At 40.3% G+C, this 24,653-nt stretch overlaps 1 protein-coding gene across 1 annotated transcript in view; it reads left to right on the top strand.

Moving 5' to 3' along the window:
- The first annotated feature begins 2,501 nt into the window (after positions 1–2,501).
- The window catches only part of EIF3H (eukaryotic translation initiation factor 3 subunit H), an 86,840-nt gene continuing 64,688 nt past the window's right edge, over positions 2,502–24,653 (top strand). Inside the window, exons 1-2 of the mRNA XM_064395182.1 lie at positions 2,502–2,657; positions 20,585–20,741. Coding sequence (XP_064251252.1) covers positions 2,538–2,657; positions 20,585–20,741 — 277 coding nt within the window. The 5' untranslated portion in view covers positions 2,502–2,537. The remainder of the gene's footprint in view (positions 2,658–20,584; positions 20,742–24,653) is intronic.

The following is a 24,653-nucleotide window of genomic DNA, read 5'->3' as shown; positions in this document are numbered from 1 at the left end:
TTAGCAGAGCTGGGTGTCCACATTTCTTGTTAGGGTCAATGCAGTTCTAATCAGTGACATCAGTGGCATTTGGGATACATTTTGCCTTGCTGGGGTGATTACTATACTAGATAATTTGCTTGAATTTGTTCCAGCACCAATGCAAGCAACTGATAGAGACTATTCTAAGTGATGTTAGAATTGTTTTATAGGAACAGGCAAATGTTGGGTCTGTGGCTGCAGGTAAATAGAGATACGTTTTAATATTGGTGTTGATAAATATGTTCCTCATCCTTAATTAGAAATTACTGTTAACTGCATTGTTGAAAAGATGAATTTTTATGAAGTCACATATTTGGCATAGTGTCTGAACAGATTTGGGGGCTTTGGTAGGGCTGCCTTTCACAGTGCATTGCATTTTTCAGAAGGAATTTGAAGAGTAGAGTTTGAAATTGAATTAAAAAAAAAAGAAACCACACAAAAAAACCCCCTACCTCAAACAAAACAGAGCAGCAAAACCAACTGTTTTAATGCAACACAAACTTGTTCCTGAGAACTGCATGAGAAGTTGATAGTTCAGGGATTTGTGTGATGTTAAGAGTTTGCACTGATGCCTTGTTATTTGTGCTCAGGACAGAGATTCACTCCACAGCAGTTTGCTTTCTGTAAAGATAATACACAAAGCTTTCAAATCTATTAGAAGTACATCTCCCTCAACACTTGCAGGTTTATTAGGTGTAAATCCCCCCTCAAGAGCAGAGTCTCCTCAGCCATGCTGGGGAGCCCTCACTGCAGCCCAGGGCTGGCCCAGCAGCAGGGCTGGGAATTCAGGTCACTGTGGCACCCAAGGTGGCCATGGAAATGCAGATGGAGGTTCCTGGGCTGCCAGAAATGGTTTGCCAGGGTCAGCTGGACCAGGGCAGTGACCCTTCCCCTCCCCTCAGCACTGGTGAGGCCACACCTCAAATCCTGTGCTCAGTTTCAGCCCCTCACTACAAGAAGGGCATTGAGCAGCTGGAGCGAGTCCAGAGGTGGGAAATGGAGCTGGGGAAGGCTCTGGAGCACAGCTCAGGTGAGGAGCAGCTGAGGGAGCTGGGGGTGTTTGGCCAGGAGAAAAGGAGGCTCAAGAGGGACCTCATTGCTCTCTACATCTCCCTGGAAGTGTTGCCCAAACAGGCTCTTCCACCCAGTGTGCAAGAGGCCAATCCACACAGAGCTGAGGTATTTGATTTATTTACAGTTCTGTGCAGAAAGGGGTGCTGGGTGGCAAATCCACAAAGCCAGCACAATGACTACCAAAACTTTTCACTATTTATACATTTTAGCAAAGGCACTGATGTTCATTCGTTAGAAGTTACTTAGTTCTCTCACTAATTAGTATTCTATCTTCTATTGGTTAATGATTCTCTTGCTTCTCATGTTAATTAGTCTGCATGCTAAGTCTTTCTCTTCCTTTGAGTTGGTGACTTTCTTGAGTCATGATTTTCCACTGCTGGAATTACTTTTTACCCCATGGGAGCTGATGCAGTACAGTTGCTGAGTTGTCCTTATTCATTTCTTCCTTAACTTGGAGGTTCTGCCCAATGTCCTTGTGGCCCATAAATTCCACATTCTCTGTGTCCACTGCCAGTGGCACATCCTTCTTCCCAAGCTCTTTGTTAACTTCCTCCTAGGTCTGAGATGAGTGAAGCATATCCAGCACTAAACCTTAACAAGACAACAAGCATTGTTTCTTTCTAATGCCTGGACATCACTTAGACCTTGTTAGCTGCTATCTAATTCACTAATTAAATCTCCCTTTTTTGTTGATGAGGCTTGAAGCTATACAAAGAACAAATGTCAAAAAATACAGTTTCTTAAATTTTTTTTTTTTTACATATTCCGCATTTTGAAAGCAAAGAAGGTTGTAGCCAGATGGAGGTCGGCCTCATTTCCCAGGTAAATAGCGACAGGATGACAGGAACAGAGGACGTGGCCTCAAGCTGTACCAGGGGAGGTTTAGGTTGGGCATCAGGAAGAATTCCTGCACAGAAAGGGCGATTACACCCTGGAATGGGCTGCCCAGGGAGTGGAGTCAGCATCGAGGGAAGCGTTCAAAAAACGCCATGGCGTGGGTGACAGGGTGGTGTTCGGTCATGGGTTGGACTCCATGGTCTTGGCAGTCTTTTCCAAGGTGAATGATTCTGTGGAGAGGAAAGCCGGCAGGGAAGGCTGCGTGGGCTGTGCCATGCCGGATGAGCTGGCACAAGGCACTCGCTGCAAGGCCCGAGGCACAAGACCCAAAGCCCAAGGCCCAAGGCAGAAGGCACAAAGCTCAAGGCTCAAGGCCCCAGGTCCCAGCCCGGCCTCTGCGGGTACGCCCGGGTCAGCGGGGCCGAGCCGAGCCGGGCCGAGCCGAGCCGGGCCGAGCCCGCAGCCCTGAGCCGGCACCGCCGCCATGCCGGACCCCGCGCCCGTCGCTCCGCGTTGCCGCCCGGGGCCGTTTGGCCGCGCACCTCCGCGGCCGTGCCGCCGCTTCCGGCGCGGCGCGCTTCCCTTTCCGGCCGTGCGGGGCAGCCATGGCGTCGCGCAAGGAAGGCTCGGGCGCTGCCGGCGGCGGCTTCGGCGCCGCCAAGGGCAAAGGCAAAGCCGCCGCCGCGGGAGACTCGGCCGTCAAGCAAGTGCAGATCGACGGGCTGGTGAGCAGAGGGTGCGGGGCCTCCGCGGGCGGGGCGGCCGCGCGGAGCCGGGCGCGGGGCGGTGCCGCGGCCCAGCCTCGTGTCCGGCCGGCACCGGCGCTTCCCGAGGGGCAGGAACGGCTTCCTGCCCCTCCTGCCCCTGCCCGGCTTCCCGGCTGTGGCCGGGCGGCCCTGCCCGTCCCTGCTGAGGGAGCGGCGCCCCGCCTGTGCAAGCACGGCAGAGCGGTTTGTGTTTAAAATGTTTGTCCCATTCCATCGTTCAGTTCCCTGTGCCCGGAGCTGCTCTTTGCAGCTTTCATGGCTCACACTCGTACCACATACCAGAAAATGCCGCAGGTGTAAGAGCTGAGAGGCACGGTGGGGTTTTCCCTCGCTCTTTGTGCTTTTTGCCTTCTCTGTCAGGGCTGCCAGGAGCTCCTGCGTTTGCCTGATGAGAAATAAAATGAACTGACGGGTGAAGGGGCTTAGCAGAGAACAGAGCCACCCTAATACAGCAATCCGTGCAGGGCTAAAGTGGGAGAGCATTTACTGAATTGGTTCTTGGCTTTGCTGCTCCATCTTTTTGTGTTGGTTCAGGCCTTAGAGAGTTGGTAATACCGTTAATGACACAGGGAGAAAAGGGGATAGAAACATTGCTTTTTACTTCAGTAAGGGCTGAAACATTGTTTTTTACTTCAGTGCCTTTGCCAAGTGTCAGTAGAACATGCACAGCTGGAGTGTGAAGAAGAGAGTGGTGCCCTGAAAGGAGATCATGGTTTTGAGACAAGCTTTGAAGCCTGCTTGGATTATTAGTGGCAGTCCTCTGCTCTCATCCTGGAGATACACAGTGCAGTAAATATTTGGGAAGATGAAAAATAATTTATTTGTGTGTAGTAGGTCTTGTGAAAGAGGAAATCTGGATCACATTTTTTCTGCCCTTTCTGTCCAGCTGTCTGTGTGCCTGTGGCTTTGGTGCATGGAGCATTTTCAAGGCGTGGTGAAACCTGACCAGTTGTGAAATGTTCCTAAAACCCAGCAGTGGACAGCAGACTGCTCCTGCTGCAGGCTGGTGCCACACACTTTGATAACAACTGGTAAATTTGATTTATTTTGCTGCTGATTGTTCTCTGTCAGGCACAGTCTGCTTTGTGAGCTGCTGTTGATTCAGATCCACTGAGATCTGATGCTCTGCTTCTGACAGTCCAGCAGATACTTAGGGATTTTTTTGTTTGTTTCATGCTTTTTTCCTTCTCCCTGTAATTTCTTCTGGTACAGCACAGTGGTGCCTCTCACGTGGAGTCAGTACAGAGGGAGGTGATTTACTGAAAACTGTGAAAGCTTTCAGCTTTCCTCCTCCTGGAGGTGTCTGCTAGACAAAGTGTTCTCAGGACATTGGTTCATAAACTTCTGTGGCTTCTGTGATGGAAGGAAATGTTGGCAGAAGTTTGCTTGCTGTGCAGACAATGTGAATTCTGATAGAAGTCCTTCAGATGTCTTACTGAAATTCTTCTGAAGTGTTTCTGGTACCCCACTGGTTTAAGTGTCTTGTCTGCTCTCACAAAGTGACAGCACTTGATCTTGGTGATGGCCAGGATTGCATGTCAGGAATTCTGAGTTCAGGTGGGCACCAGGGGAGCTGGGGATCTCTTTCTCCTCGGGGGTGTCCCATCCCTTGGCAGTGTCACAATTCAAAGGGGGCTGCTTTGGAAGCACAGGCATGTGTAGGTGGGCTGCTTTCGAGTCTGTGAGTGCAGAATAGAAGATGCACCAGCCATCTCTATGTGAGAATGTGAAAGTATGTTTAGAAAGCTTGGTATTTCAGAGGAATAATACAGTAAAAAAACCCAAACCAACAGTATTTGTAATGAAAAGAACAAGTTCTAAATGTCTGGATGTTGCCTTAAAACATAATCTGTAATGATGCAGCAATGTCTGCTTCTCAGGCCTCTTTAAAATCTGGTACAGATGAAGCATTCTGGAGTGAACTTCTTTCTTATTTTAATCTGTTCAGTTTCTTAATAAATAAACTTAGATGGAAAATGAATTCCAATACAGGTGGTCTGGTCTTTCTAAGAAATTAAAAAATGCAGGGTAAAAAACAACCCTCCAAAAGTACACTATAAAATGTGCTTTTCCTTCAGGTGAGCTGTAAGAATTCATGTGTTTGTTTTTGGCCATCCTGACAGGAAGATCACATTAAGAGCCATATGTGGTATCCTGTTGTCTTTGCTTCCTGTTGCAGAGATGTGAGTGGATATTCCCTCATGTTTTCTCCAGTCAGGGAGCCCAAAGAGAACTTGTCTTTACAGCAGTGCACAGGCTTGGGAAAGAGCCTGGGGGTGCTGGCTGACAGCAACCAAACACGAGCCAGCCTGTGCCCAGGTGTCCAGAAAGGCCAGTGGCATCCTGGCCTGGCTCGGGGGCAGTGTGGCCAGCAGGAGCAGACTGTCCCCTGTACTCAGCACTGGGGAGGCTGCACTCAAATCCCGTGCTCAGTTTTGGGCTCTTTGCTGCAAGGAAGTCATTGAGGGTCTGGGGAAGGGTCTGGAGCACAGCTCAGGTGAGGAGCAGCTGAGGGAGCTGGGGGTGTTTAGCCTGGAGAAAAGGAGGCTCAGGGGAGACCTTGTCACTCTCTGCAGCTCCCTGAGAGGAGGCTGCAGCCTGGTGGGGTCAGTCTCTTCATGGTAATTGGTGATGGGACAGGTTGGTACAGGGGAGGTTTAAATTGGATATTAGGAAACATTTCTTTACTGAAAGGGTGCTTAAATGTTGTAACAGGCAGGCCAGGGTGGTGGAATCACCATTCCTCAAAAGTGTGTGAAAAAACATGTAGACGTGCTACTTGGATACCTGGTTTCATGGTGAGTGCTGTGTGGTGGGGTTGGGTTGATGGTGGGACTTGATGATCTTAGAGATCTTTTCCAGCCTAAACAGTTCTCTGATTCTGTGATTATCACAAGCTGTCAGAAATAATTGTACAGAAATGCCATAATTAGCTTACCCCTTTTTTTTTTTGTTTTTGCAAGAGGTATGGATGGACTCAGGTTTGTTCTATTTTAGACATTCTTCAATGGGAACTAAATATTTTGCAATTCAGCTGCTAAAATTAATCAGATTTGCTTCACTGATATGATAGTATTTTCTTTCAGTAGGGTGCAATAAACTTCAAACTATAAGCTGATGTATTTTAGTATATAAGAAATAATTATTCCTTTGAATTATTTTTAGGTTAACAGAAGATTCTAGATTTTCATCAAGTCTTGGAGACTTCTCTGAAATGCTTCCCTAGTGAAACTTGTAACCCTGCTACACTGTCTAAAATTACATCTACAGAGGACTTCCTTGGCATATTTATGCATTTCTCATGATTTTAGTGATTCCAGGCAATATAGAAAACTGTGATATCAGGCAGTATAGAAAACTGTGAAGGCAGAAGTGAAGTGGTGTATCATTCAAAGGCATAAGGTGTGGTGGGGTAAGTAAGGAGCATTTTTGGTGAACATCAAAGTCTGTGTCATTCAAAAATTGAGCTAATATCCAAAACCAGATGCTCCATGTGGTGGATTGGGGGCTGTGTCAGATCACTAATATGTGGGTGATGGATATGTGGAAGCTTTCTTCTGGAAAATAGGAGCTGTGGGATGGGAGGTGGGGAGCTCTTGGCAAGGTGAGTGTGCTGCTAGACACAGAGAAATGTTAGTATTAATCACATTTGCCTTCAGAGTAGTTACAAGGAACTATGTTTTTACTGGGAAGGTGTTTCATTCTCTGCAAATCTTCATGAGGTTATTCTAGGAAGGAAGGCAAAAATTAGCTCAATTCATCTAACTAAATTCTTACACTCCAAAATTACTTTTTGTTTTTAAATCTTAGCCTTGCATTTATTTACACATTGAAAAAATTACACACCCAGAAATGGTTCTGAAGAACAGTGTTAGCTGACTGAAAAAGGTTTGCTTATACATGGCTCTTGCAAAGTAATATAATTAGACACTTGGCTCGTGCTATACCATTAATATGTGCATTGCTTTTATCATTTCACTAATGGGCATGATGGTTCCTTTTTTACTCAGCCACTGCATATGATTTCTTTTCACACATATGTCCATTGCACACAATCTTTACTTATTATAGGAACTAGCAAAAGTTATGCAGGCTTTTCAAAATGCCTGTAGGTTTCTGTTGTTATATCTTCATAACTGCTGATGTGCAAGAGCCTTCATGCTTTTAACAAACTGCCACTACACCTTAAGATATCTTTGTAAGTTTGTTTATAGTAAATACAAACATACATTCACCAAAACATGAATATGTCAAGAAATAGTTAGAATTGTAGGCCTTGTCTGCATGTGTGCACCACCATCACCAGTGGGGCTCTAGTGCCACATTCTCTTGTGTCAGATACAAGTGATTTAATCCAACATCACATCATCCCTGATGTGGTGATGCTGTGGTGTGCCTAGTACTTTGTGTTCTTATCTATGGTAAGTATTTATAGAGGATTTATTTATTTACAAAAATATAGAAAAGAATATGTGAGTCTGCATTTTAAAAAACCCCTCACATAATTCTTTTCAGTAGTTACTCTATTCATAATTGTGATATTTAAGTTGCTTGTGCCTTTTTTAAATTGCAATCCATTTTTGCCATAAAGGGGTTGGATACATTGGACTGTATCCTTAGCTGTTTGTAGGGGGGAGCCCTTCAGGATGATATGTTTGACCACAGTAAATGACATAAGGTACCATGGTTACTGAAAATCAATTTCTAGAGACTTTTCTTTCTAATGTTTGTGTAAGGACTTTTAAATGACAACTTTGGACACTATGGAAAGAAAGGAATCAACTTTTATAGTGTTTGAGTAATTTTTAGTACCGGTGAAGCCTATATTGAACTGGCTGGAATCTGTGACATTTCTTAAGTTGTGAATTTTGTGCTTTTCCTGGCATTTCTTTTGTTTCTTATTTTCCTTCTTTACCCTTTCTGAAGACTTTGCATGAATGCACAGTGGTGGCTTCTGCTTGCTGTTATCTGTAGAGTTTCTTGACGTTGCAGAGCTGTAGAGTAGTATTTTAGGATGTAACTTCCTTCAGGCTGTATTGTATGTTGTGTCTTCCAAAGGAGTTAAAATGGAATTTTAAGTTGAAGTTTAATCTTGTTGACTTTTCCTTGACCTGTTTCCCTAAAGAGTTAGATCACATTATGCTGGCTCTGAGAGTTGGTGTGTGAATTGAATACTGGCTTGATGTATTCATGGATACTTTGAACCATGGATTAGACAGAAGAGCTTTGTTTTATATTTTATTAATCTTCATGTGTTAACAATGAGTTGCATGAATCTAACCCAGAAGGGAACTCCTGACATATAATCTGTGCTTAAATTCAGAAGAAAAAGCATTAATGTGTCCTGGTAAGTTGAAAGGGCAAGAGCCTCCTTGGAATATAACAATTTTCAGGCTTAGTGAAATTTCTTGAACTGCAGTGGGTAAAGTACCCATGTTGTGATGTTCTGAGAATGCAAATTTCAGTGTGTTTTGTCAGTGGATAGGAGTGAATATGTGCTAACAGAGCACAAACTTCAAATGATTTGTAAGAGTGCAGTGGTGCACTCAGCATCTCCTGAGTGTCGTGGTAAGTGTACCCTAGTGAGGCATTTAGAACTGGAACATCTGGTATCGCTTCATGCCATGAAACTTGTGTGCTGACAAAAGGAGTTACTCTGACTGTGGAGGTGGCTTAAATGTGTTGAGCAGTGTTACACTTCAAGACTTCAAGGGGAAAATATTACTTCAAAACAAGCTTTTCTTTCTTTTGCTGCATGCAAAGAGAAATAATGTGTTGCCCTCTACACTGCTGTCACTAGCAGTTAAAATTCTCTGATTTTTGGCCCTCTTATGTGCATATTGAACTGCTCTCTGGCGTGGTAATTGTGAATACATAGCTCCTGTGAAAACACTAGATCGTGCTCTTATGATTCCTGTTTGGTTGTCTTGATACTGAGGACAACAGTATTTCCACCAGATACCTTTCAGGTAAATTCCTAGCTTTTAGTGATTAAAATGTTGCATCTAAAATGCAGCAGATAATAATCATTACCTTTTGTCCTGGTTGGTGTTAGCTTTGACTCTGTGTTGGGAGGTGACCAGTGGTGGCTTTGTTGCTGAGGCAGTTCATTATGTCTGCTTGCACACTGAACATTGTTAAATGTTCTCCTTTAATTTTCAGTTTATTGTAAAAAAAACAGAGCTTTGCAGCTGACATTCAGTGTGGTGTAGGTGAGGGAAGGGTACACAGACCTGCAGGCCCCAGGGAGAAACCCAGCAGGTACAGACACTGAAAGGCCCTTGGTGGTGTGCATGAAATGAACACCTCCTAGACCTATTCAGTCTTGGGACTTTTTCTTCCGCCTTTTAAATATATCTTACAGATATATTATGAAAGGCCTTGTAGGAAGAGGAGCCAACTTTTTTTTTTGACCCCTAATCTTTGAAAAAGGATTATGTATCTTCAATTTATTGTTGCTATAATATTTTATCATTAATCTTTCTTTGCCAGAGATATTTTTTGGATATGATTACTTTTTGGGTGTTGTTTTTCCATATTTACACAAAAGCTTAAAATACCTTCTCAGTGATGGTAAAGTTTTGAGCATACTTTTCTTTCATATTATTTTTAATCTTCCAGTAGCATTAAGATTGCAGAGATGTGATACTGGCTATATCAACACTGTATAATTATGTTACCACATAACAAAATCATATCACCTTAATGGAAAGTAAATTAATTGTTAATGTACCAAATGGAAAAAAAATTAGGCTCATATAATAAATATTCTTGTTAGTATTCTGTATGATTATTCAGTAATCTAAAACCAAGACAATAGAGCTTAACTTTGATAATGTCTTTTTTAATGTGCATACACAAAGTTACTTCAGCATAGGTGTAGGAATGTTTTTGGATGATTTGTATATGGATATTTATTTCAGATAAGCATTCTATTAATTTCTTTTGGCTTTATCAAATTTTTAAGTTAATAGACAGGCTTATTTACTCACTGGAGTTTGAAGATATGCCTGAATTTTGCTTTGTGCATGCAGTAACAGGCTAATTCTCTTTTGTCAATATTTGGTTTTTTTTCTGGAAAGAGAGTGGATGTTGCTTTGAGTATGTAAGTCTTGTTGGTGTTTGCCTTTGTTCTGCTCACATGTTGTATCCTGCTTTGCACTGTTTGCTGCACCTCCTTCCTGTTCCTTGGAGCTCATATCTGTGTGAGAAGCAATGTGCATACCCCTTCCTGTTTAGCAAGTTCTTTGATGTTTAGGAACTTGGAGGTGTAAATCACTTACTGTTTTTTGGGGATTTTTTCGTGCATACCTGAGAAAAGTATGGAGCACCCAAGTGCTTCATCAATGTAGGGCTGAGTTTTGAGCACTTAGGTCTTGGGGTTTTTTACTATTACATTATTATCAATGCAAAAAAAATGGCTGTTTTAAAGCTTTTTAAACTTTAGATGAGATGTAGGATATTTACTGCAGCTGTCATCACTCCTTGGAAGCAATTTGAAAGCCATACTGCCTTCTCCATTGGCACTCTCAGTGATAGAATTGGAATGGTTGTTTTTAATCTCTTTGTCACAGTAGCTGTTATTAGAAATGGAACTCTGCTGGAAGTGATTTTCATGTGGCAGTGTTCAGATGATGATACAAAGGCAAATCTCTGTTCGAAAGATGGGAAAGCTGAAGCAATAACTGACGTTCATGGTTTGGGCTTTTTTCTTATCCCTCAGTTTTGTACTTTTAAGTCAGCAGGAAAACTGAGACTCCACGCAGGCTTGGTTCTCTGGATTGCACTAGCTGATACTAGGAGGATCTGTCTCTGTTGCAGCCCCTTAGCACATAACCAAGTGTTTGCCAGAAAGGCTGAGTGTTTCAATGTGGAAAAAATTGTTGTACAAAGTTATAAATTATTAAAATGATATGGAAGTCATTCCAGTAGGGATTTTACTGGTTACTTGGAAGCATCTGTTGAATGCATATGGAAGTTATGCTTTAAAGACACACCCTTAAACAGCATAGCCCAGTTTCATTGTGCAGGGTATGTTTTTGGAAAAGATCAGTAGTCTCACGTGAACCTCCACTCCCTCATGCCCATCTAGGTCTGCCTTACTTTGCTGATTTTTGAAGGTCAAATAGATAAGGGTAACTGTCTTGCAGTTTTTCTTCAGCTTCAAAATGGTAGCAGTCTGGCACAATCTCATTAAAGAATAGGCTGTTAAATAAAATTGCTACTGCTGCTTTTGGCTGTCATCTTTTAATCTTTGTATAGGAAGCTGCTAGAAGTTGATGCTAAAGAAAACCTTATACTTGCAATGCACTCCTCGTGCACCACGAATTTGAATACTGGTGATTCACTAATACACAGAACATGTGTATCAACTGTATGTTGAAGGATAAATGTTGAAGGATAAATTCTGCTGTTTTGACCAGAAAATGTTGAAACTGTGCCTGTCTCTACCACTTGTATATAATTTCCATATGTTGTGGTCTGAAGGAATATATTCCTTAGCTTTCATTCTTTAAATGATGGCTAGGTATTGAATTCATTAAAAATAATAAATATGAATTGTATTGGCAATTTGCAAAAACTGCCTGAAATACTGAATGTTTTCAAAAGTTCAGTGATATTTGGGAAATAGAAGAAATAATATACTAAGTAGTCCCTGGGAAATGCTCCATCCTGCTTGCAACCAGCAGAATTTTGGATGTTAATCTCATCACATCCCTATCTCTGCCTCCTGACAATGTGCTAATAATGTGTAATGCCCTGCCCTCGCAGAGTGAGGTCCTGGGGCTGTCTTAGGGAACTGTTTCTATGAAGAGGAGATTCTGCAGTGCCCCTGGCCTTGATGGTTTCCATGGGAATGTGCATGAATCCATGTACTGTGAAATGTGTTATGAAACTTTGTATCGCAGAGAACTGCGTTTTACCAGCGTGTGAGCACAGCGATGGGGAGTTTCAATGCACATGTAATGGTGCATTTTTACTTACATTGAGGCAAAATTAAAGTATGCTAAAGGCTTGTGATTAACCCTGGAGATGGTTGTTAACCTGAACTGCTGTAAAACTCAAATGTAGTGGGACAAAAATGAAGAAGAGATTGGTCTCTTTGGTAACACACACCTTGATTAACATTCCGTATTTTTCTGTTTTAATAACCTTTGCTTTTCTCCACTGTTTAATTAGTTTTTCTTTTGATGTGCTGCAGTTTGTGTTTAACTGCTTCCTTTTGCAAGAACAAGCAGCTCACTTGGACATGAGTAAATAAATGACTTAAACAGATATTTCACGGTACCTACAAGACATTAGCTGATGAATGTAAATTCCTGGCAGAGTCAAGGAAAACCACAGCCTATGAAAACCCAACACGCCTGTAGCCAAAACCCAGTAATCTTCCCATCTAGTGTTGAACTTGTGCACAAACAGGCTTGGTGTCTGTACTATTTCAGTTCTTTGGTCTGAACTCCACCTACCTGTGGAGTCTTGTCTCAGTTTGTCTATTCCATTTTATATTTTGGATATTAACCAGTTTTAGTTCTAGGTATTGAGAATTGGTGTCTTTCATGTTCTGTGTCTGGTTTTACATGAAATCAGTGATTTTTGTAATTTGAAGTAGCTTTTTTTATAGGCTGTGATTTTTTTTTTAAATCTTTGTGGCTTTGAAAGTGTCCCAGTAATAGAATGAGAGAGCAGCTATCCCATGTTTGCAGCAGCTAAGCTTGCTTCCAGTGAGTGAACAGCCTGTGTGTCAATCCCTTGGCAGTGTCTGTAGGAATCTGGGCTTGCACTGTGGGAACAGCCACCTTGACTGGAAGTGGGGTGCTGTAGGGAGGCCCCCTTCTTGTTAGAATGGTTTTCCCTCTTGCTGTTAGGGGAATTCTAGAGCTCTTGAGTCACAGCAGTTTGGAAGTAATTCTTCTTAAAAAGAGAAATAAAGCAACTGAAGGAGCCAGTACTTTAAAAGTGTTTTCTGTGGGGTATTTTGGTGGTGGTTGAAGCTTTGCTTGCAGTTTGTGTTGAGTGTGCTCCTGAGCTACACACAATCTATGCAAGAGTCTTCAGAAAGTGAGAAATGAACAGAATGTCTGCTTTTTCTAAGCTAAGCTTCAGGGTAAGCAAGGTACAGCTTTTTCAGCCATGCTCCAAACAGTGCACATAAGTAGTTAAGTTTTCAGGAATAACTGATAAAATGCCTCTTGGTCAGTTGCTGACTAAAAATTGTGCTTTGAGTCAGCCACTTACTGAAATCAAGTGACAAGGGATGTTATATCTGGCTTATTGCTGTATATGGGTGTTATCACCTTCTTTGTCCTGTTGGAAAAAGCCCCTAGCCAAATGCTGAAGGAAAGGAAGATGGCAAGACTTGATAAGCAAGAGGTAGTCTGGAAAACCATCTAGATTCCTGTAATTACAGGGGGAAATGGTTCCTAAACCAAGCAGAAGTGACAGAAAAGACTTGTTACATCAATAATCTTATGATTGGGGTAGTTTTATTTAGCCTCATGTACATGTTGTGGAGCAGAAAGGTTACTAAGGTTCCCAAAATCATTTGAAGTCTTGAGGTTTACAAACTAAGCATGTGTTATGTACTAAGTGATGTCATAAAGAGACCCAGGGAACAAAAAGTTTTGGATGCTTCTCATGTGCTTCCTAATAATCAAAAATATTAATGTAGTTATCCCCCCATAGTTCAAGATGGACAGTTTTCCAGTCCATTTAACATGGCTTTCCTGAATGGTTTGGTGCTGAGGACCTACATGAGACAAAATTGACAGACTCCTATAATTTGTAGTTTCAGTGTGAAAATGTGTGTAGCATCCTCTGCTTGAGGCCCTTGGATCAGTACACATTGTTCATCGGTAGTGAATTTAGGCTCAGCTCCAAGAAACTCAGCTCTGCTTGTGTCAAAAGGATATTTTGATATTTGCACCCAGATGAGATGGTATGAAATTGCATGCATCGTTCTGTTATGCTTCTATATAATTATTGTTTTTAAGCCCCAAATTTTTGTCAAGTTCAGAAATAAGATTTTAACATCTGGTGTTGAATTAGCTGTTGAGTGGCATAAAATACAAGCTTACTATTCCACGAACTGTATTTACAAAGACTTCATAAATGTTGCTGTATAGGCTCTAGCAAGTCAAGATAAATGTAAATTATTGCGGAGCATTTGAAGTCTTCTGTCCGAAGGATGACTGCTACACTTTCTAGATGGGACAGTGAGGGCTAAGTCTTGTTATTTCTGAAGCTGCTGCTGAGAACAACATTTTTCTGAAGTTACCTTCCTTTTAAGTCTACTCAGTCTTGGCCTTTTCAACAGAATGTTTAGATTAAGTAGGTTTTGATTACTTCCCAGGGAATTAATTTTTTTTTTTGGCCACTAAACATAGTTAGAATTGAAGATATCTGCCAAAATAATTACTTTAAGATGTTGAAGGTCTTGATGGAAAATTATTTTAAAAATGGTTTTTCTTTTACTTCTTCTGAGATAAAATTGGTCTGACAGCTTTAAGAACTTTTATTCTGAAGTTAAGTATGAAGAAAAAAGAAAAAATGTCTAGACATCCCTCATGTCAGGAATGGTCAAAAATGCAGTCCTGTTCAATAAGAGAATCTAGAAAAATTCAAAGTTTTCTGCAAATAAGCTGGAATATGCATTTAAGTGAATTCTGTGTTTATCAGTAAAAATTGTCATACTTCTTGAGATTAGTATAATATGCAAAATTCAGTTTCACCTCTAATCTTTAGTTTCATACAATGGTTTGGGTTGGAAAGGACCTTAAGAATCATCTACTTCCAGCCCCCCTGTCATGGGCAGAGAAACCTTTCACAAGACCAGGTTACTCAGAGCTCCATCCAACCTGGCCTTGAACAACTTCAGGGATGGGGCATCCACTGCTTCTCTGGGCGCTCTGCCAGTGCCTCACCGTCCTCACAGTTAAGGATTTTTTCCTAATATCTGATCTAGAACCACTTTAAGTTTGAAGCCATTCCCCTTGTCCTGTCACTACATGCTCTTGTAAAGCCCCTCCATTATCCTTGTAGGCTCCCTGCAGGTGCTGGAAGGCCCCAGTCAGGTCAGCCCAAGGCCTTTTTTTCCAGGCTGAACAAGGCCAAATCTCTCAGCTTTTCCTCATAGCAGAGGTATTCCATCCCTCTGATCAACTTGGTGGCTTCCTCTGGATTCAGTCCAACAGGTCTGTGGCCTTCCTGTGTTGAGGAGTCCAGAGCTGGGCACAGCACTGCAGGATCTCATCAGAGTGGAGTGGAAGGGGCAGAGTCACCTGCCCGACCTGCTGCCCACGCTGCCTTGGATGCAGCCCAGGGCACGTTTGGCTTTCTGGCCTGTGAGTGCACATGGCCAGCTCATGTCCAGCCTCACATGCAGCAGCACCCCCGAGTCCTTTGGGCAGGGCTGCTCTCCGTGCATTCATCCCCCAGCCTGTGCTGCTTCTGGGGGCTGCTCTGACTCAGGTGCAGCACCTTGCCCATGCTCTTATAAAATCTTATGCAGTTCCTGTGGCCTACTTCTTGAGCTTGTCCTGGTCCCTCTGGATGGCATTCTGTCCTCAGGACTGTCAACCACACAACTCAGCTTGGTGTTGGACTCATGCCATGACTTTATGTGGTGGCAAGTCTTGTGCCATGAAGGTTCATATCCAACAGCCATGAGACCAGGGTATCAACCTGTTGATTCTGTATTACTTCTGACATTATATCTGTCACAGTGCTTCCTAGAACCCATTTCTGTGGACTGCACTGATTAAGGTGGAATTTTCATGTGTGTCTATAAACATCTGTCTCCTTAATCATCTGGAAGAGTGCGTCATGTGTATCAGACATATGTTCTCTTAATGTTAATCGTTGCAGTAATATCTTTAATTTACTTCAGAGTTGCTTTTCTCCTGGCAGGAAAGTTGAGAGTCTCTGTTATTGTCTTATCAAATGGTGCTGTAGCCAGGAGACAAATCAGCTCAAGGCAAGATTTTTTGGTCAGCTTCCAGAACTTGTCTTTTGTAACTGTAGGATAAGCACTTATCTGTAGTGTAAAAACCTCATCTGGAACTATTAAAATGTTAACGTTACTCATGTTTCATGATATCTAGGTTTTTTGTATTTTTTTCCAAATCTTTGTTTAAAAATAAAGCCATTCCATTCTTACTTGAGGATTTCAGATCTGTTTAATTACATTTCATTTTTGCATAGCTAATTGATTGTTTCAGCACACCACCAGTTGTAGATTTGCCTTTGGTGTGGGGTTACCTGGGGAAGGAGACATGGCCACTAAATCAGAGTAAGATGTGTCTTCATGTGGCTATTTATTGCTAAACAGTTCAACTCTTTATCCAGAGGTGGCATATATGCATTTTATGTGTGTCAAGAAGATGTTGATTCCAGGCAACTTTGAGGTTAACACGATTGCCTGAGTCATTGTTAGTAATGGCTGACATTGTGATCTATCCATTTACAAAGCTGCATTATCAGTTCTCTCTTGAATTTGGTTTATGCTAGGAGTTTAAGTAAAATTGCTCATGCTGAAACACTCAAAAATATAAAAGTTCATGGTTTGACTTTTAAGGATTTGTATGGAGAAGGCTACCAATGTGATATGGATGTATTCAAAGTGTATCACACGTTATTAGCAGTGATAGCTTTCGAGCCCCTTTTGCCGAGCTAGCTGTTGATCACTGTTGCAGCAGTGTTAAGTACTGAGAGGACGTGAGCGTTGTGGCACCTTCCACGTTAGTGTGAAGTAACACAGACTTGTTTAGACTCTCCCCATCCCCTTCCCCAGATGCTGGCAATTGATGCTAGTGGTTGTGACCACAAAGCTTTCTTGGGTGGCAAAAAATGTTAAGCATTTAAAAAGATATAAATACTTAATTTAAGACTGTAGATCAGTGTGCTACATCATGTATTCATTGGACTAACAGAAGCTCTCTCTTGTTTGATTTCACATGTGCAAGACATAGCACAGGTACTGGAAATCTGGTTTCAGTGTGGTGACATTCAGCTCTCTGGAACACTGCTCTAAATGAATCCTCAGTGCTTTGATTTGCTGTTGTTTCTCTTTAGATAAATGCAGAAATGTGCATCTTGGTGTATTCATGTCCCTTCAGTGGGATCTTCACAGAATCTCCCCCCAAAGGCTCATGATACTTCAGCTGTGGGTTCATGTCACATGTATTTCTGTAGAGAGGTACAAACTTTTGAAATTAACAACTATGATGTCGGGATGTAGCCCAATTTAAAATTTGGCAGTATGCAGTTAAAATATGTATCTTTGATGTCCTTAATAGTTTCAGAATGGCTTTCAATTTTTTAATTTTTTTTTTTTTTTAGTTTGACTTTATTCTTAATGTTTGAGCAGTGCTTTGAAGATTTGGAGATTAGAAGCACTGCAGAATTGCAAAGTGGATTTGGTTTTTTTTTTAATTGAGGATTAATGGTCATTAAAATCTGACAAGTGGTTATTCCAGGTGATTAAATTACTTTGGTGTTTTGAACACTAAATTTACAAGGCTGGGGGACTCTTTGAGTTTTATTTAGGAATTACTTGTATATCCTTTTCTAAAGAGTCATTATGTACCTGAATATTTCTCACATGCTGATTTACTAAATCGTGCTGCTTATGATTATTGACTTCTGTTCAGGATATTAGAGTTTAGAAATCTGAGGGGTTTTTTGTTATTTGGTACATTTTCTCCTTAAAAATATAACCTTTCCTGGCTGGCCAGCTGCATTGCTTTAGTAACAGCAGCAGTTAAAATGATTTGGTTTGGCTGCTGTTAATTTTGTGTAGCTCTGACATAGCAGTGAAGGGTCTACAGGTATTTAAAAATAATCATAGCTTGTACAAAGGAGCAATATCTCCTATTAGGGGAATTATAAATGGTATTTGGAAGGTGAATTAGCATTGACTGAAAGATGCTTATACTGGTGTTCATTCAGATTTCTTTGGAATTTTTTAAAAAGTGTTAATTTGGAAAAACTGATATTTTTCAATATGCTGTGTTACTTGCATTATTTATATTAACACTTACTACATTTATTTTCAGACCAATATAACTACTCTGATTCTGTTCTGATGCTTCACAAACATAACATCTCTTTCTTTTAGGAAATGTTTAGATAAAAGTTAGTGCTCATTTTTCTTGGGTATATGTGGTTTATTCAGTATGAAGTATTGGTTTGTACATTCAGTCAGAAACGTCATGGCATTGGTGTTTGCACAGTGATCAGCCCTTCCTGCTGTATCTAGACTAGCAAACAAATGGAAATGACATTTTTAATGTTGTAGCAGATGTAATTACTAGAGAAATAGTTCTGCTTTACACCTGCAGGTCTGTTTTTAGTACTGAAACACAAGTTTCAGAGCACATTTCCTGCTTGGTCATATGGTAGTGTTTTGGTGGCAGGTTTTTCAGTCTGAGTTGAAGAGTCTGCTGTACAAAAGACTGATGTCTTATGTGTCTAAATAAAACTGTTCAGAACAAAGACCAAAATGAAAACAAAAATCCTGTGTCATTGGATGCATCATTTTATAAGCCATTTTGGTAGCTAATGTGTTTTCCAGTGCAGTCATAAACACACTGCAGTGTCCTAATGGTTGTGAAATTTGGAGTATTGAGTTCATGAACTTCTCTGCTCCCTTTCTCAGACTCTGTTGGAAAACAAAGTTGCAGGTAGGCTTAAATCCCTGGGGTCTCTATCTCCCTGAATAATGTCTGCTCTGGTCTTCAGGCTGGAGATTGAAAAGTGTAGGCTTGTGTAATAACTTCATTGTGTATTGGAGTATTTGGTTAACATCTAAGAGTTTTGAACTCCTAGTTTTCTTTCTCCGAAAAATTATTGATACTCTGTGACAGCTCATGCTTGTTTGATTTGTGACTGCTTTCTGTGAGCAATTATCATCAGAAACGCTGCAGCAAATTGGCATTGTATCACAAATGCTCCTGGAATGAAATCAAACAGGCAAATAGTACTCACATTAACAAGGACAGTCAGTGTGCATAGAGAGCTCAAGAGAAAATGAGAAAAATACTGGAAAAGGTGAAGCTTACAAGACTGTAAAGCTGCTGAGAATAGTTGTACAGTAGACAGCTGAGTATACTCTGTGCTGTATTCTGGCAGGGCAGTTCTGGGTGCTGTGACTGTGGAAGACAGGGCTTATGTCTTATAAACCTCAGGCTTATAAACCTGAGCTGTACACTAAATGCAGGTTGAATATGATTTATGTGCTGGCTCTGTGGCACGTTCATCTGCTACGTCCAGGTGACCTCAAACTGGTGGTTGCTGTAACTGTTTCCATCCCTGTTAAGTACTGCTTCACTGCCCACTGATCTTTGTTTCCTTATTGTTTTCCCATGAAATAAGATGTATATAACCAAAGTACCTGTTTGTGTCTCTGCTCTGTAGACCTGTTGTAGCAAATTGAATAAAAAGGTGTGGCTGCAGAGGATTTGAGTGACAGATGTGAATGAGTATTGGAGTGAAATGTTGCTTTCTATCTATGACTGAGAAGCTTCAATGCAAGTATATCTAGATTGAAGAGGAAGCACAAATGAGTGATACTGTAAATAAACAAGGAATCAGAGGGTATTAGTCCATTTTGGTACTGAAATGCAACTTAGATGGAAATGGGTGTTTCTTCTCAGTTTTACCCTCTCTGCCCTGCCTCCAAGTATGAAGCTAGTTTTCCCATTTTAGCCCAAGAAGGCAGTGTATTTGCAAATAATTTCTATTCTACTCTCCTTTTTCTTTAATTTAATCTGTATTGTGGTACTTCAATACATTAATGGTGCTTTACAAAAAGTAACATCTGCTACTAATCAACAAAGGTGAAAGCTAGGGACAAATATATATATGATCTTAACTTCCTTTTTTTTCCCCCCCTCCCCTGTAGAACGTTCAATAAAAGCCAGTACTTGACTGTACAAAGTCTGTTCTAAGGGCGGTTGAGCTGAAATCTACTAAACTAGTTTGTTTGCCAGCAGATGTTAAAGTATAATGCTTAATGGAAACAATCATCAGACATTTATGTTGAATTTTGAATGGATGGATTAGGGTTTAGTAAAATAAACCTCTCTACACTGGAGAAAGCATAAGTTTTTTCAAGTCAATGTTTGTGGTTAGTGTCTTACCTTATTGTAGTTCTTGTCAAGTATAAAATGTTATTCAAGTATGAAGTGTTGCTAGCAAACTACGGACTATTTTTGGGTGGTTTTGTTCATGCTGTTCCAATTTACAGGATCATCTCATGAGAATTATTCATTGTAGAGTTCAGATTTAAGGAAGGAAGTGGAAATTATGTTGTTAAAAATATTATGAGTAATTTGTGCATATTTTTTTCTTTTATCATTGATTTCCCTTAAATACCCTATGACATGCCATTCACGTTATATAACTTGAACTATCATCTGAAGTAAAACTGCAGTGAGATATACTTTAGAAGATTAATGTAATTGAAATTTGATGGGATCTGCACCTTTTTAAAAATTTCTACCAGTTTCTGCTTAGTTTTTTAAGATGTTTTGTTAGTTTCTTGTGCACAATGTCCCTGAAGAAGGGGCTTATTGGACCTGCAAGATACTGTTAAAAGCTCACAGTTAAAGCAACAAGCTAAAGTAAAAAGGATCAATATTTCATTTTAGAATGGTGTTTCAGAAAATTGGTTTAGAACTGTATTTTGATGGTTTATTTAATGGTCTTGTTTTTTCCCTGTAATATTAGGATGGCTGGCTGTTCCTCAACCTGTATTAAAATTGCTGGTGCTTAAGCTCACTTGGTTTGCAGCTCTAAACCATGTAGCAAATTTAAAATTCCAGATACATAGTTTGAGGACAAAAATAATGCATTGCATATTATGATTTTATTGTTTTATGTTCTAGGTTGTGTTAAAGATCATTAAACATTACCAAGAAGAAGGACAGGGGAATGAAGTGGTCCAAGGCGTGCTCCTGGGTCTTGTGGTGGATGACAGACTGGAAATCACAAATTGCTTCCCTTTCCCTCAACATACAGAAGATGATGCAGACTTTGATGAAGGTAATACTTACAGTTTTGTGAAACTTAAACTAAAAAAACTATCTGTATGGGCTATAAAGGCCTTTTTTCCCTCACAATGAGCAGAAGTTTGTATGGGCCCAGATTTTTTACTGTGGGTTGAAGTGTCAGTACGTTAATTGGAGTGCTGTGCTGAATATCCAACTTGAAGCTTGTCTGTATAAGGGAAGTTATAGGGAATGAATACTGTATGATATGGACATTTATTTTAGAATGAGACTCCACACAGGAAGTTACATTAGTTTCCTGTCTGTAATTCATAATCACTGTAAAGCTCTTTATGGAAATGGCTGTGTGTATGTGTGTGCATACATACACGTCTGGATGTAGCTCGGCACACAGATTGCCTCTCTGGGTTTAATTGTGTGTGTTAAGTACTCATTGGAAACCTGGAGAGCAGAGCTTTGTAAGTTTTGTCAGGCTTTGGCTAACTTGAAGTCTGGGTGATCATTTGGCTCTCTAAGTCTCTAAGTTCTCTAAGAATGGATGTTTTCTGTTTGTTTTTTGCTGGTCCTAGTGATGTTTTGTTAGTGACACTGTAAGTTAGTATGATTGGCTTGGCACAGAATGACATCAAATTTATAAATCAAACTTAAAAGGCTTACAGTTCTAATCTTGATATTATAAGTATGCATGTGTGTATTTAATGATACTAGTAGAAAAACTTTATTAGGGCATATAGAATCAGTTTAACTTCAAGAGTAACTAAAGAGGCAATATAGTCAAAGTAGTTGCAGTTGCTTCTCTTTTGATAATTCAGTTTGAGCAAGATCACTTAATCTGTAAGTATAAACTGCTTTTTCTTGCTTATGAGATTAGGTATTATTGAATTAATATTTTATCTTACAACAAAATAATCTTGGACTCTGCTTTTATAGCAGAGATAATTTTAAGAATTCTTTGCAACTTGGTAAGGTTTTGTTGCTGTGTATTGCTTCCTTTGTGGGATCATACAGTTGGGTCAAAGAAAATAAGAGTGCAAAACAAAAAGGAATCTTAATTGTCCTACAATAACACTTGGGTCAGAACTATATGTTACTAATGCCTAAAAAATATTTTAAAGATTTCTTCTCTTCTGGAGCTCTTCAAATGATTGGAGTAATCTAAATTCTTAATTGGACCCCATGCTTCTTTTTTTTTCTGTAGAAAATGGCTGAATTATTTCCATGTAGCTGATAGGAGAGCAAGTATTGAAACAAATTTCTCAGTGTCAGAGATGGATTCAGCTCACCATAGGATGGCTCCCATCCTGAGCTCTAAGCCTGTGATCTGGTATGCAGGGTTCAACTGTTGGTGTTTGGGAGAAACTTCCTTCCAGGAAAGAGGTTTTTGGTACAAGTCTTTCCTTTATTAGGGCAATAATCCTCACATTATGTAAGGTGCAAAGGCAAAGCTTTCCTCACCTGGACCCTGTAGCTTTTCAGCTTTCTGTTCCCAAGCTGTGGGCACAGAAAGCAGAGCAAACTCTGGCCAGAGTGGGAAGTGAGCCTGTGGCAGTGAGGCTGGTGCTGCCTCTGGCAGTGGTGGGGAATCTGCAGCCAGGCTGGGGAGCTTGCCTGTGCTAAACCCTGTGAGCTAATTCAGGAGAATTTCCCACTGGTTTCCATCTTCCCTAGCCTTTACTACATGGATCACAGAGATGTTGCCTCTGTATTCTTCTCAGTGAAATACAGTTAAATAGACTGAACCACTTAGGAAATGCAAAGTGCTTGTGTTCATTCTGCATTCCCTGTAGTAGGGGTCTGTTGAGCTCTTTAACTTATGTAGTAGAGCCTAGAGAAGATGAAAACCTAAACAAAATGGCTGTTGAAGTTGCTAGCCTGAGCCTTTGGGCTTTTTAGGCTCCTCAGAGTTGTCTTCTGTCTTGCCAATGTGAAAAAAAAAAAGTTTGATAAATGCCCTCTGTTTGTTTTCCCTGGAGCTGTGTTTCCCTATGCAAGCATCCTGCCAGATTTTCAAAAGATTCTTTATCTTCTAGATGCAGATAATTCATGTAGAGAAATCTCTTGTTATGTGCCAGAATATTAACATTCAGGATGCTAAAAAACAAAGAAAAAAAGGCACCTCCTTCCCCCTACGACTTGTGTGTTACTTCAGTACCCTACCTGGCTTTATATATTTGCACAAATTCAGGCCCACAGAAATGGAGGGAAAATACAAAGGTCTTGACACTTCAGCACTGCTATCACACAGAATAATACTTAATGTGCTCTTTTATCAGGATGATGTTGCATCATCTTTTGCCTTAGTGTAGGCCTTAGAGGTCTCGAGGTGATTGTTGTTAAGAGAATTTGAGCTTTTGTACAGGAGGGTGACATGTGAGCAAATAAACTGTTGGGTAATTGGCAAGACACATTTACGTGAATGTTTTCCTCTTTTAAGCTGTGCAAACCTAATACAAAACACATTTTTGAGGGTGCTAAGAAAATATCCTTAAATTGAACTTGAAATAGGTATGCATGATATTTAAGAATCAGTTTGATAAAGATGTATTTAAACTTGCTTACAACAACCATTTCTTTAGATATGCTTAGTTATGCTTTTGTAATGGTGCCATTTTGTCTCTTGCTTCTAATGATATTATCTGAGATAATATCAAATTTTGACTATTTGCTGTTACAGAATTCCTTCAGAAGTTAATTTTTTAAAAAAAAAACCCCATATCTGAACTTGTTCTTTGAGTGCAAGAACGGTTTTTAATGCCGTTTGAATTGGACTATTTCTGAAACTAAAGAACGCAGAGAGGTTTTTTAGATTCAGATAATTCTTATTTTAAATGTGGGCAGGCTGTCCACCACGTATGAATCCACAGGTGTTTTTCATCATAGAAAGTTTCTCCTGAAGTGTTGTCTTCCTATGATTCTTCTTACAAAGTGCAATTTTTTTGGTAAGATTTTCTGTCAGGGAAGTCTTAAACGCTTAGGCTGGTCTGCTGCAGCATGAGATTTTTAGTGGGGGTGAGAGGGTTCAACCCAGCTCTCTGTTAGAAATCTGTAGGTGAAGTTTAGTTGATGATGTGTGAGCTAATAGAGGAAAATTGCAGAGTTGTTGTTGAGTCCTCAGCAAAAGATGCTTCAGTGTGAAAGTTCAATATTTTAGGGCTGCACTTTGTGCTTTTGGTTAGGCACTTACTTTTCACATAACTGTGTTTCCTTACTGCTGGTGCACTTAAATCCTCATAGGCATTGACTTCATTTTTCAAAGCATTGATCTTAAATTTCATAAAGATACTTCCAGTGATTTATACATACATGCCCTATTCCTGTGCCCCCCACATCCTCCACCCCACAGATTCAACTCTTGTTTAGGGAAAATCAGATTTCTGCTGTAAGGATTTTTGGCTTAGGACTTCTGTGAAAAATTGTAGTATTCCAGCTTGTCTCACTGAGGATGGTTTTCTGAGAAGTGCTTTCACTTTAGGGCACTTCCAAACCTTTGTCTGAGCATAGTTTTGCTGTCTTCAGTTAAGGTGTGCTAAAAACCTTCTTTTCTCTATGTTGTTCCTGATAAATGTATGTACTTTTCATGTCTGTGTATTTCTAAGCAATATGTTAAGTTCAATCCCTTGCACTTTATTGACTTTATCTTCAGTCCTTTTCACTGAGTAGCTTTTGTCCCAGTTTAAAAGAAATTTATATTCCCTTCTTTGAAATATAACAGTTAAAAAATTAAGCATACCTCTTGTCACTCATTAGAGATGTTTTGAAACAGATTTATTTCAGTCCCCTGTATTTTAGTAACTTAGTTTACAAAGCTAAGATAATAAACTGAGTCCTGTGGTAAATATGCCAATCAGAACTTTGAGACAGTTATATAATTATACATCAAAATAAGTTCTATATGGTTGTGGCTTTTTCTTCTTTTATTAGATTCCCTCTGAAATGCTTCAGAAGG

The sequence above is a fragment of the Passer domesticus genome, chromosome 1 (assembly GCF_036417665.1).
Source record: "Passer domesticus isolate bPasDom1 chromosome 1, bPasDom1.hap1, whole genome shotgun sequence".
Taxonomy (NCBI): domain Eukaryota; kingdom Metazoa; phylum Chordata; class Aves; order Passeriformes; family Passeridae; genus Passer; species Passer domesticus.
This window is presented reverse-complemented; position numbering and strand designations above follow the sequence as displayed.